The sequence below is a fragment of the Dermacentor silvarum genome, chromosome 7, assembly GCF_013339745.2.
Source record: "Dermacentor silvarum isolate Dsil-2018 chromosome 7, BIME_Dsil_1.4, whole genome shotgun sequence".
Lineage (NCBI taxonomy): Eukaryota > Metazoa > Arthropoda > Arachnida > Ixodida > Ixodidae > Dermacentor > Dermacentor silvarum.
The window spans coordinates 15463828-15477173 of record NC_051160.1 but is presented as its reverse complement, the minus strand read 5'-3'; the positions used below and the strand labels follow the sequence as shown (position 1 = coordinate 15477173).

The following is a 13346-nucleotide window of genomic DNA, read 5'->3' as shown; positions in this document are numbered from 1 at the left end:
CCTTGCACTTTTCGGCTCACACTAAACGTGTTGCAATGCGGGATTTGCGCTCTCTTGGTTCTGTATGCAGACTATCGAGGGAATTCAAGTCTCCTACACCGTTCCGCAAATTATACACAACCATCTGTCTTCCTCAACTCGAATATGCGTCGGTCGTCTGGAATGGCTCATCTAGATCCAACAGTGACATTATAGATCGTGTCCAGAAAAAGTTTCTAAGCATATATAATCACCGCTTTGCAAACCTGGACATTGCACCCTGTACTAGCACTGTTGGATTGTTGTCATTGCCCTCACTTCGCGACCGACGTAATCGCGCTGACCTCCTGTTTCTCTTTAAACTCCTTCACGGTAACCTCACGTGTCCCGAACTTCTCAGCTGTGTCATGTTCCGTATCCCACGCAAGATCACCAGAGAACATAGACCTTTCCATGTTCCTGCCTGTCATCACGAACACTCAACTGTCCACAGAATACAGAATCTTTATAACGCTTACTTTCGTGAACTTGATATCTTTCATAACTCCTTGTCATCGTTCTTTTCCGAGCTTTGCCTTGTGTTATAATTTCATGTATTGTTCAAGTGCCCTTCTCCTCCTTTTTCTTTTGTATTTACTTAGCGCTTTGTTGTCGGTACTCTCTTCTTTTCACAATTTTTATTTTTATTCATTTATTGTTTAATGATTTTTCCCTGAGTGTTTTGTTTTTGGTTTGTAATGTATGCGTGCGCCAGCACTCAGACCTTAGGGTTGTTCCTGGGCACGTTAAATAAACATGATTGATTGATTGATTGATTGATTGATTATTATTTGCGTATTTAGAGCGTTTTGGCGCCATGAAACCTCTCGAAACTTGCGAACTTCAGTCCTTGGCTCATTTAGAATACATTGTGGTCCATCTTTATGGATAAAAAAAAAAAACTCATTAACTATAGGTTCTTCAAAATAAGTGACGTCACGGCTGACATGCATGGTGCGCGATTTTCAAGTCGGCGTCGTCATCCGCCTTTCGTTCTAGCGTTGTTTTTTTTTTCTTTCTTTCTTTCTTTTTTTGTGGCTTATTCGCTGCCTGTTACTACGGTAAATTAAGAGCGACATTTAGTGATATTGTAAAAGAGTGAGGGATTTGATATTACAGCTTAAATCATATTTCTTTCTTATGGCCCCGTTACCAGAGCATGCTATCGGAATTTATCGTATACCGTGACCCGATAAATTCAATTGTCAACAGTAGTTTATGCGCATTTTTAATTTCCTCTATGCATGATCACGCTTGTGTTGTTCTTATAGTCCTTAATTTTCTTTTTTTTTTATATTGTTCCGTGTTTTGCTACTGTGTTATAGACTTTTGACATTTTTTTTTGTCTATCTAACTATTTTTGTCGCTTTTCCCAGCTATGATTTTGGGTTAGCCGGCTCAAGCTTCTGTTGCCAAACTTGCCATATTTCACGTTTGATAAAGCCCAAACCGCATGAGAGAGATTTTGTGCGCGACGGCGACGAGCGACGGCTTCGAGCGACGAAACGGGCCGTCGCGCGAACAGATCGCTCGTTCTTGTCGCTCGATCGCTCGGTTCTGGGAATCGAGAATTCGTCGCTCGTCGCCCGGAATTGCTATGAGCGATTAGCCAATAGCGCGAAGCCGGAACAGGATGTGACATCGGTCAATTAGTACTACCTATTATCGCACGGAACGAGCAAACGACTAAATTAATTTTGATACGTGCAAGGATAAGAACCTATAGTGCAAGACCATTAGCAATATTTACGCTGCTCTTTACAGCAAAACACACCAGCTCAAATTAATAAAGCACGCGTAACGCCAGTTTCGGCGCCTATTTGCTGCCCTCATACCGGCAACACCGGGGAGACGTCGCTCAAAGTCGTCGCTCGCGTGCGGTACGACTTGTAGGCGACGAGCGATCGAACGCGACTGCCATCTCCGTCGCGCGCAAGATCGTTTGCATGGGGTTTATACTTAAAATTGCAAAATGCAGGAGAGCATGATGCAATGCCACCACCTGTAGCGGCCGGTAATGAAGTTATTGCGTCGCGTTGCGTCACGCTTTACTTGTGTGAGCGAAGAAGCCTAGGCGAACACGGAAGGGAAGCCCATCATCATTCTGACATACGGCTATTCGTTGGTGTCGCTTATCGTGCGCTTTCAGTTATGACCACTATATACATACAGGGTGTTTCAGCGAACACTTTCAAAATTTGTTTAAGCTTGCCTGTGGCAGATAGCCCAATTCTAGTTAATGAGCTGGTCTACTCGAAGAGGCGGACATTACTTGCACGAAAAATTGAAATGAATAATCGGCTAATTAACAAAAATTCACTAATTAGCTTTTAAACTAATTATCGGATGGCCCATATTGCAATTTACAAATTGTAGCCGTGGAGTTCACAAGGCGGATCCACTTAGAATTAATTCTAGGATGACACCAGTTTCGAGATATTAATTCCCGAACTTTGCGGAGAAATGCATTGGCGTTCCAGTTAATTTTGTGCTTCAATGCATAAAGCTGCGTTTTGTTAAGAATCTAACGCCCCTGTTCGGTTTCGAGGCTGGGTCCACATCTCAAGAAAAGTCCGCGCCCTTTGGAGCTTATCTTCTCCCCAAACAATAATCGTCTATCTTGAGCGCTTTTCCTTTCTTTAACGTTGCGCGTCTGGTACTTTGAGGGAGAGGTTATTCTGTAAGCGTCCACCCAATGGACCAGTGGCGCACCGACAAGGGGGGGGGGGGGGGTTCGTTGTTTCTAACCCTCCCCCCTGAGGCCGAGTTAAACGCGCTATTACTGATATTCCTGAGTTCTCCCACTCCATAAGTCATAAGTGACCTCCTCAGACACTGCCACCACTCGCTGCTCCCACTACCGTTTAGGTAAGAGCTTCAACGGATGACCACGTGCACTGCTCTGCAGACCGGCTTCTTGGCCCTATCAAGCTCTTTCAAGACTTTGAGTAAAACGCTGAAGAAATAAACATCGTCATCATCCTTGGTGTCATTATTATTATAATTATTAGGCATATTATTTGCTGTTGGATTCCTCTGGCTAAAGCAAGAATACGTGGTCAATACGTGGCAACAAATACGTGGTCGCGGGGAATTACGCAAAGTGCGCAAAGTGCTTGCTCTCTCTCCCCACAAAAAATTAAACCCCCTTCTGGCAGAGATCCTGGGTGCGCTACTGCAATGGACATGTCCATTTCGTCTGCTGCTGAAGTGCTGATTGGCTGGGGGCGCCGTCTCCTTCTGACGCGTACCCCAGTCCAGCCAATCGGAACTTCAGCAGCAGACGAAATGGGGATTTCCACTAGGTGGACACTTATAAATACCCCCAGGTCGCAAACGCCATGCACATTATCCGCGTGACGTAGCATTTGTGACAAGAAAGTAGCGAGCGCAAAGTGTTAAAGAAAGGAAACGCAAACAGTACAGATGACGATCATTGTGGACAAGATATGCCCTAAAGGGTGTAAATTGTTTTTAGAGTGCATTCGCGGTGAAACCTCTGACTCACTGTTGGCTTTCGCTGGTTAAACTGAACTTGCAGCACCGGCGACAGCGCTCAGCCCGGAGCCGCAATTTTCGCTGTTGGAGCAGCGCGCGGTCTTATCGGTGTTTCAAGCTCGAGACGTGTCTACTTTCTTCGAACAAGTCGCGGTGACATGGCGCCTGGCCTGACCTTTCTTTCTTTCTTTCTTTCTTCTTTCTTTCTTTCTTTCTTTCTTTTTCCCCCTATTTTTTTGTTTCTGTCTCTCTGCGGGCGCGCTTCCATCCGTCTGTCATTTCCAGCTCGTTCACGTGGTTTTCCCCGGGGCACCGTACTGTTCGCTGGAGCTGAACGCCGACCTCAGCAGTGCTGCATGCGTTACCAGAGCCTCCAAGGAGGCTATGGCGTTACAAACGCGCCGCTCGTACATTCGGTGTGAAGACGCGTATCTTCTTCCTTTCTTTTTTTCCCTCTTTCATTTCTCGTGCTTTTATCAAGTCTAGTCGCCACGTTTGACGCATATCCTGGCGTCGGTGCCTGCAGTTGTGAGATTAGCATTGCTAACCACGCAACGTACGCGCCGGCGCACCTTGGTCTGAGCGGGAGGAGTGACTTAACCTTCCTAGGAAAGGCATTGGCAAGCAAGTGCCGACGTTTCCGCTCAACTGCTGCGCATATTAATATTCTGTTAACTCGATCGCCGTGCTCGAGCATCGCAGATTTAGTTGAGCTGCATTGCGGCATCTATATATCATTAGATACAATTGATAGAAACCGGGTAAAATTTTTTGCGTGAAATTTTATACGGCGGGTGGGTTCTTGTCTAGACGCAGAATGCCCGAAGCATCATGTGTATCACAAAGCGCGATACACATGATGCGAATTTGCACGTCATATAGCCGTCGTGAGACGCGTCGGAGTCCAACTTGCCGCATACGATGATTCGGGACACGTGGTCCACCCGACCGAAGACCGTATAGGGGAGGAGGAGGGGGGGGGGGAGGCAACGTGCCTGGTGTGTCCCCCATCCCACCCTTGGCTACGGCCCTCCGCCAGCTAGTCATTCCTGATTGGCTCACGGGACTGCTCCGGCCCGTCTGATTCGTTCAAAACGCCACCACTGCAGAATTTGACAATATGGGTGGAATTTGAGTGTCCAAATTAACTAGCACCCCTGGATTTGGGCGAGCTGGTGGTGCGAATAACCGAAATGCATGCTGTGCACAGATTGGGCTGAGAGTATGGGCAGATCAATTCTATAATAGACAAATAAAAAAGTGCGCGTGCACCTCTGATGGCAAGGTGTGCATACAGTGATTATCGTTCATACTATCTAGATGGATAAGGGAAACAAGGATGCCAAGTGTTTCATTGAACAATTTGGACCAAAAAATAAATGTAATCTTGCTGCAAAATCTGAAAGGAAAGTACAGCAGTGGTAAACGCAGAACATTATTTTAAGGTTGTAATAATGACTAGGTCGCCTTATACTGGGACATAACAGATGGCTTAAGGAGGGATTAAGCAGTCAACTGTGCAAGTTATTCGGTACTCACCGAATAATTAGTGTGAAAATTATTAGCTACTTTTTTGCTATTCTGCCGTAATGCAGGTGGAAATATTTAGGCAGCATTTACAGACACTTTCTCTTCTCTCTCAAAAGCAAGTAAAATGTTACCGAGATTGACGGATGCCAAATTCTGAACTACAATATTCTTGTTCACTCTTTGCTTTGTAGCGAGTCCTGGCTGTAGAATAAGAAAGTTCTTCCCTAGAACATTTTTTTTTTTTTTTTTTGCTTGTGCATCAAGCACATTATTTCTATTGCTTAGTCTCCTTCCTCTACTACCACTTGGAATTTGTGCCTATTTGTCCCTCATGGCAGAAGTCACCAGATTGAGCAGGTTTTCCTCTTGCTGCCAGAAACAAAACACAATTGCCGTTGCCTTTATTTGTGCCCTGTGCCTTTGGGTGCGAAGTCGCCTGTGGCTTGCCCATCTATTTCAAGAGATTACTTTGCCACGGGGCTTGCCCTGGAGGGGTGGAGGGGGGCTCCTGCTCGGCCTCCTTTCTTGTCACAAGGGGTGGGGGGCAACATTTAATTGGCCCCTGAGCATGTCTCCCCTTGGAGAGGGGGAGCGGACTCGCAGAACCTGTTTTCAAAGCAACTCCTCTCAACCACTGTAGCGAGGAGTTCCTCGCATTCTCACCCTAATCTCAGTTCTCTGTCTGCAGTTGCCAGAGGGACGTCACTTGTATCTTTTTGTTTCCCGGCCTGCCGTCTGTTCATTCTTGAATCGCTGATTAAATTCACAGCTGGAAGAAAGAAAAAAGAAAGAACAAGGACACAACCACGGACGTGCCCAGAGAGCTTTATGTGTGTGTGACAAGTGAGGGGAAAGAGGTGGTCGCGAGGAAGTGGTCATGCGTAGGAATTCTGGTGGCTCTGCGGGGCTGGTTTCTAATGAACCCGGCCGGTGAGATCTGCAACCTGGCTCTGCAGGCCGCTGGCACAGGGCAGCCCTAATCACGCTTGTAATTTCTAAGGTGGTGTGACTTCTGTCGCTTTTTCACCAAGCCGCGGCACGATGAGCACGTGGCTTTGAATCACTGAAAGGTTGTTCTTTTCATGGGAGAGTGTCATAACAACAGAAGTGGCACGCTATAAAGAATGAGCTTTCTAAGCCCCCCGCCTGCAAGGCTTTCTTGCCTGTTGCAGGAGCCTAGTATAATCTTGTGTCACGCAAGGCCTTGAGAAAATCTTAAGGATGGATAGAGGCACTATCTAAGTATTGGTTCTGTGGCATCTCTGCTTGTATCTGTTCTTTAGGAATATCTTCTTGGCTTTGTTCTTTTTTTTTAACAGCATTTTCGTTTTAAAGCTGTGCAGGCTGCAAACAACCTTTCTGAGCAATAATCTACAGAGACGTATCTGATGCCGTGTTATACCTGTTGCTTAGCGTCCCACAATATGAAGGCAGTCACTTGGCACTGTGTGATTTCTCAAACAAGCAAAATATGTCATCTGTCAAGTGTTATCTAAGAAGTAAGGCTCTGCAAGGAGATATCTACAATCAGTGCGAAACAAAGTGGCACATTTCTAAGCGCACTCACATCACGTTTCGAGGCCTTTTGGAGAAAAATACGAGGGCACATGCGTGTGAACAAGACGGTGCCTTTGTACATTCGCACTGGCCAATTGCATCACGCGGTCGCAATTTGTCACTGTCGGATTGCGGCGGCTTAAAGCGGCGTGCCTAAGATACCGAGCCAGCTGGCCTCCTAGCAGTGCCCCCATTTGTCGTGTGCAGTGCGACCAGGAGGAAAAAGGCTCGTTCCACTTTGCTGCAGTGTTAAAAGAGATTTGGAGCCGCTTTGATAACTCAATCCTTTACGCCCCAGATGCTGTGAAAGCCACATGTGGTCTCCCCCTTCCAAGGCTCCACACCCCCTGCTGCTCTGGTTTTCTTTTGCAGCTAGTTCTTATCAGCTGACCGTGTGTGTGTGTGGAGGCTTAGTCTGTCACAAGCGTCCTTCCTATGGCAACCATTCGCTGAGGAACTGTGGGACATGTTGCGCAGTGCACTGTTCTCGTTTGTCAAACACCACGCTTGGTAATGCTCGGCTCGTGTTGGCTAGCTCAGACTCCTGTTTGACTTTGTCTTTCTCGAGGTTCAGTGCAAAGAATGGGGCTATCTCATATGTTGTTCAACAAATCCAGGTGCTGACTTGTCGAATGCAAGGTGGTTTGGATAGTTTGGTATAAAACTATCGGATAGTGGTACTTTCTCTTTACTCTGTCATCGCGTCCACTTTCCATTTAATGGAACATCCACTATTCACCGTTACTGAGTGATATTGCAATTACTGTGAACTTAACTTAGGCATAGTTAAATTGTGTGGACGTATATAAGCACTGACATGTGTTGGCATGTGAGCATATTTTTTCACTGCATGCATATGTGGCTGTTTGTTGTGTAGAGGCTTAATTTACAGTGCAGTGGTCTTCAAATTTTTTCTGCGAGACTAATTGCATTGAAATGGTTATTCAGGTTAGTCATTTGCTCGTTTTCGATTACATGCTCTCCGGCTGAGGCTGTTAATTCACCATTTTTAACTATAATTTCACTCTTGTATGATATGACATCCGGAACGACACTTTGTTGCACTGATGTCGACATGAAACTTCTGCTGTCAACCCTGTTCTGGTTGCTATGTGCTGTCTTGTGTGTCCTTTACAACCGCACATTCTTGTAAAGTTTGTTTCTTTATGTCCTGATCCACTGACTCCTGCTAAACGGGCGTTTGCTGGATGCATTTACCTGGAAGTCAGACATTGGCCCTTGGAAATATTGTGAATATGAACGTCGAGCAGTATTTACAAGCACTATAGTCACTGAGTACTTTACTGGCCTCATTATTGGTTACGCTGATTTCATTGGGTGCAATTGGCCTCACACTGCCTTCCTTTCTGTCTTTGCAGCAAAAATTCTGAAAAACGGAAAGAGAAGTCACGGGATGCAGCGAGGTGCCGGCGCAGTAAAGAGTCAGAGATCTTCACTGAGCTGTCACAACAGCTGCCGCTTCCAGAGAATGTGGCCTGCCAGCTGGACAAAGCCTCGGTCATGCGTCTGGCCATCAGCTACTTGCGACTACGTGAGATCCTTGATCCAATAGCTGGTGAGTGCAGGTCTCTAATGGCACGCCATGTCCACATCAGTGTAGTGAAGCGTCATTCTGTGAAGAGATTTCTAGGATTTGCAAAGTTGTTGCTTTGGATAGGAAGCATTGTCCTCCCTCATGAAGCCAACAGACAACGAAGCCAAGGAAAGCCTACGGCAAATAATTTTTTCTGTCTATATGAAATGAAGAAATAATGAACAAAGGGGAGATGAAAGTAGACAAAATGCCCCTCAATTCTCTGTTTTATTTTTTGCTCGTCGCATAGCAAGGGTTGTGACTTTCGCAGCATTGACTGCCAACGTGGTAGCATATGAGGGTTTATTGGCGAAGTCGCTCCTAAGTTCACGTAGCCTGCAGTTGAAAAGACTGTTGAACATCTGCCACCATAGCTGTGAGTGGTGCTGGCTAGCACACGAGCAAGAGCACGTGCATAAATTTAATACCCAAGAAAGTTGACAGGAGAATAGCCACTGTGGGGGCTTAATAGTATTGTATCACGCATGTAATATGAAAAATGTGGTCATATATTGGCTCCCACCTGCGACAAGTTGTCTTTGAGTTTAGTTTCATTTCAATTTTCCTTGTTTTTTCAAAATTTAAATTAAATACAACAATTAACTACCCCTATGCTTTGTCTAGCTTTGTTGTCTGTTTTCTTCACATGGTAGTAACTAACGAAAATCAAGCCCCTTGGTTCGCTGCATTGTCCCCCGACTATGCAACCACATGGTGCTACATCTGCGAGGTATTGATGCGATATGTAACTTGTGGCACTTTCACTATAGCTCAAGGATCGAATGTTGTGGTGTGATGTGAGCCCATAGAGTATATGGGAAAACCAAAGCAATTCAAGCTTTCTTCAGTATTCCTTTGTGTACCATTATTAAAATTATTCGCTTTTGTAGTCAGTTGCAGCAGCTGTCTTATCAACACTGTGATGTCCTCTTCCCTCTGGATACATAATTTTGTCACTGTTGTGGTGAACATTGGTTCTTATGGTGGATTCTAGACTGAAAATTGCTGCGGCAGTAGACAACTGCTTATCTATTCTGTGCAGTATGGCCCAGGCATGTTCATATCTTCATCTTGACTTATGCTAGAGTTTTATTCTCTTAACCACACTGATATTTATCTCTTAACATTATGTCTGACATATTCGTGTTTTTTTTTTTCTGTCGATATCAGAAGCTAAATTCACAGCGTAGAAGCTAGACCTGAACAGGAAGAACGTAATGAAGACAAGCGCTGACTTCCAACTGAAGTTTTCTTGTCAAAAACCAACATATATGTGCATACACACATGTGCTACTTCAAACCAAACTAAAGGATAACCAAGTGGGCGTGTGACCACCTGTGCATTCCAAACAGTAGCATGTTTCTTTATCTGGCAGTGCTACAGATGGCTTACTTGCTTACCTCCATTTGCTATTGCCTCAGCTTCTAGTGTTAGTCTGGTGTTGTATTCATTCCTTTTCCTCATGATCACTTTAGTATTCTTGAAAAAGAAGGGGGGGGGGGGGGGGGGGCGCAACCACACTGCACACAATGTATTGCGAGGAAGCTCTTACATTAAAGGGTCACTAAAGAGAAACATTAAAACAGTTTAAACTGATAACATATTATTTCAAAACTCTATTTTCGTTAATTGCACAGTGACAAGATGGTTATTGGAAGCAAAAATTGAAGACAAACTTGTGTCTTTTTTTTCCTATTCTATTTTTTTTTTTTCGCTTTAAAACCCTAGCAGCTGTACATCAGTGTAACGTCATGCCTTCAATGTATCTTCTCGTATTTTGGTCGTTTTGTTGCAGTAAATGTTCTTGAAACTTGCCAAGTTCATTTTCTGGCTCCTTTAAAATGGAATGTAGTCCATCTTTACTGGTAAAAAAAATTTGCTAAGCCTGAGCACTCACCGTTAAAATTCATGACATCGCAGCGAGCTAGTGCAAGAACCTGAAGTGGCGTCATTTCCTGTTTTCATTTTCGAAGATTCCTTTCTAGCTTACCAAGCCTTTTCTCATGACAAGAGTGGCTTTTTTGGTATTAAAGAAGCCCAACTTACTAATACAGCTGAAGCTATTTTTCTCTTTAAGGCATGCCCTTTGAGGCATCTGCTGAGCAGGTGCAAAAACAATGCGGGTCTTCTGTTTGTGACCCAAGAAATGCCTTGTTCATGGAAAACTGCTTCCACCCACTAACACTGTCCCCTAACGGTTGCCAGTGAACCTGCCTCCTTTGAGGAGCCACACTAGCATAATAACACCGAATGCTGCTCCCCTGTCATCCAAGTATGTCCTCATGCTTGTGTTGTAAAAGGAGTATACGTAGCCTTTTCTACTTGTTTTGTACCATATCAAGGGATTAGGGACAGCTGCACCTTTTAGTGGCAGCTATTTGGAAGGAAGACAATGATTGTGTTGTCAAAAGATTACCTTTGCGCTCAAGCTTATCTTTTGCTATCGGTGTCTTCTGTCGTAGGTGGGAAGTTCCAGGGCGAGACGATTTAGCAGACTGAGAAGCCAGTGAAATAATGGGGCTGGCAAATGTTCTTACTGTTCCAGTGGCAGTTGGGGGAAAATATATATATATATAATTTGTGCATACATCTACATATAGTTGTCACTCTATATGGTCAAGGATTGAGCTTTTGAGGCTTCATGAAATCTGGGCTAGGTGATTGGAATGAGAATTTCTGATTTGTAAGATTTTATGCCATATCACTTCTGCAACATATAAAAATTGTCTTACAGATATTCTTCAACTTTTAAGTACAGAATAGAGGCTATCCTTTCAAACTTGTTTCACTTACGATAGGTTGGTGATATCGTTTCAAGTGCTCTAAAACATCAGAAACTCAAAAAGGCTCTTTGTAGTTTCAACACAACCAGTCAGTTATCTGTGCAGGTGTAGATAAATAGCTACATGTATGACTCTTTTATCTCTTAACATTGCTATTCTGGCAGTACTGCGATTGCATTGTGCACATTCCCACGTTTTTTCTTTTGTTATTTTCTTGAGCCTTTTGTGTAGATTCACAATTTATTCATTCAGAGAAGAAAAAACTTATGTTTGAACATTTTCCAAATAATAGCTAGGGCCTCGAATTGGGCAGTCTTGATGCCATGGGGTAGCATATGAGCTTTTATTAGCCAGTTGCCTGCTCCTAATCTCGCATACTATGTGACACTGAAAGGCCATGGCCGTGAGGGTTGTTGGCTAAATCTTTCAGGGCTAATATGTACAGATACACAAGAACTGAGGAATGTGCACGGGATGATGGCCGCTATGGTAGTAGCATAGTTAGTAAGGCATCGCATGCGTAATGCAGATGGTGTGGTTTAGGCTCCCCCCTGCTGCTTTTTGCACTTTCGGCCACTTTCACTTCCCTTTTCCTTATTATCTCTTCATTTGAATTAACATAATTAATTCCCCTATGCTTTCTCTGGCCTCATTCTCTGTTTGTTTCATATGGTAATGACTATCAAAACATTGATCCCTTCAGATCCTCTCATTCTTGCTTGTTACAAAAAAGAAAAAAAAAAGAAAAGATAGAGATAGAGAATGCATTTTAGTGGTGACCTTTGGAACATCAGGATTATGACGTTTGATGAATGGAGCATATCACTCCCAGAGACTGCAAGCCTTTTCATTGCTTTGCCGGCAGGTGTGACGCCGATAGAGCCACTTGTATCACACAATTGTCGTCTTTCGCACTTCACAAAGTCAACAGGCCAGTAGACATTGCGCCACGTTCTGTTGACTTTTGGGGCGCCGTGCGAGATGATTGTGGCTGCCTATCTCCCACCGCCTGGATTCTTGAGTAAACAGCGCAAAACTGAAGGGTCTGGCTGGAAGTCAACCGACACTTGCGATCATAACGCACGTGCCCAGGTTTCGGCACAGTTACTGCATTATCTAACAGGACAACTTGTAGTTTGTTGAACCATAGCCTGCCTCCTTTATACTTTCATGTCCGCTCATTGGTGCAAAAATTGCAGGGTGCCAGTCGGCGGGGCCAGCTCAGAATAGAGCAGATGATGTTATAGTGCGGCACCCGCTAAAGCTGGCCTTTTTTCTCTGCAGCTTCTATACCTTTACTGAATCTATGTGCTAGTAACACCTACACTGATACGAACAAACAGTTTGCCACAAAAATATGTGTGTATGAGAAACAAACGAGCATAAGAGATCACTCTCATTTATCCTAAGATGCTTCCTTGCACTTTTACATATTGAAGCTGTATAACATGCTCGTCGCGCAATAAAGTGATATAAACTTTCAAAAGTACAACACACACACACACAAAAAGTTCATATTGCCATAATTTGGTGCTACAGCTTGTAGACCATCCATGACAGCGGCTTCTGTGCAAATATTTTGGCAGTGTCTTTCATGTCCGTTACGTTCAGGGCAATATTAATTGGTAGAGGATGGAAAAACTTAGTCGGGATCCTCACCAACAACTTCCCGTGATGATTGGGGCCTGAATATTTGAAGACTTCTCGCTGTCGCATAACCTGATACCATTTTTTCCGAGGTCACATACCAAAAATTGCAATCTCTCGTGCATGATCAAATGAAACTGATCAAGCGCCAAGAATAACAGCAGTCTAAGCTTTCAAGATGTGGTATACAGTTGACAATGTTTCCACTACATGATGAAACGTGACCAGATTAATCTTGTGATAGCCAGCGAAGATGCGCTGAACGAAAAAGCTGACCATTTCAATCTTTTTAGCATGCAGGGCATAACGTATGAACGTTCGATCAATGCAGTTCTTTATAAAAGTGAGTTACTCAATTTCTAAAGCGAATCAAGAGTCTGCTTAGTACAAAGCACAACAAAGAATGTACAGCAGCCGCTGCTTTACGCTCGCGTTATCCATTGTCCTCATCCACTGCTTTATCCAGGCAAACAGGTTCTGTCACAATTTGGTAGACTTCCAGACGTGCGCAAGCTACCTTTGCACCTTTTATTATGCCGGCCACTGCTCACAGATGCTTTGCTATCGCCCCTAGAGAGGGCGCTGTTAGCCCATAATGAAAATGCGAGGAGGCCAGGCGAGGAGGTTGAACAGCACCGCCGGAGTGATTGCACAGGCACAGAAAGTATATAGGAGGCCATATTTATATCACCATATCACCAGTATATCACCATATTTC

General features: G+C 44.3%; 1 protein-coding gene across 3 annotated transcripts in view; it reads left to right on the top strand.

Annotated features, from left to right (window-relative positions):
* Nucleotides 1-13346, top strand: part of LOC119457589 (hypoxia-inducible factor 1-alpha) — a 222443-nt gene that overhangs the window by 84966 nt on the left and 124131 nt on the right. For all 3 annotated transcript variants that reach the window (XM_049670259.1, XM_049670257.1, XM_049670258.1), the window contains exon 2: nt 7983-8179. In XM_049670259.1, coding sequence (XP_049526216.1) covers nt 7983-8179 — 197 coding nt within the window. The remainder of the gene's footprint in view (nt 1-7982; nt 8180-13346) is intronic.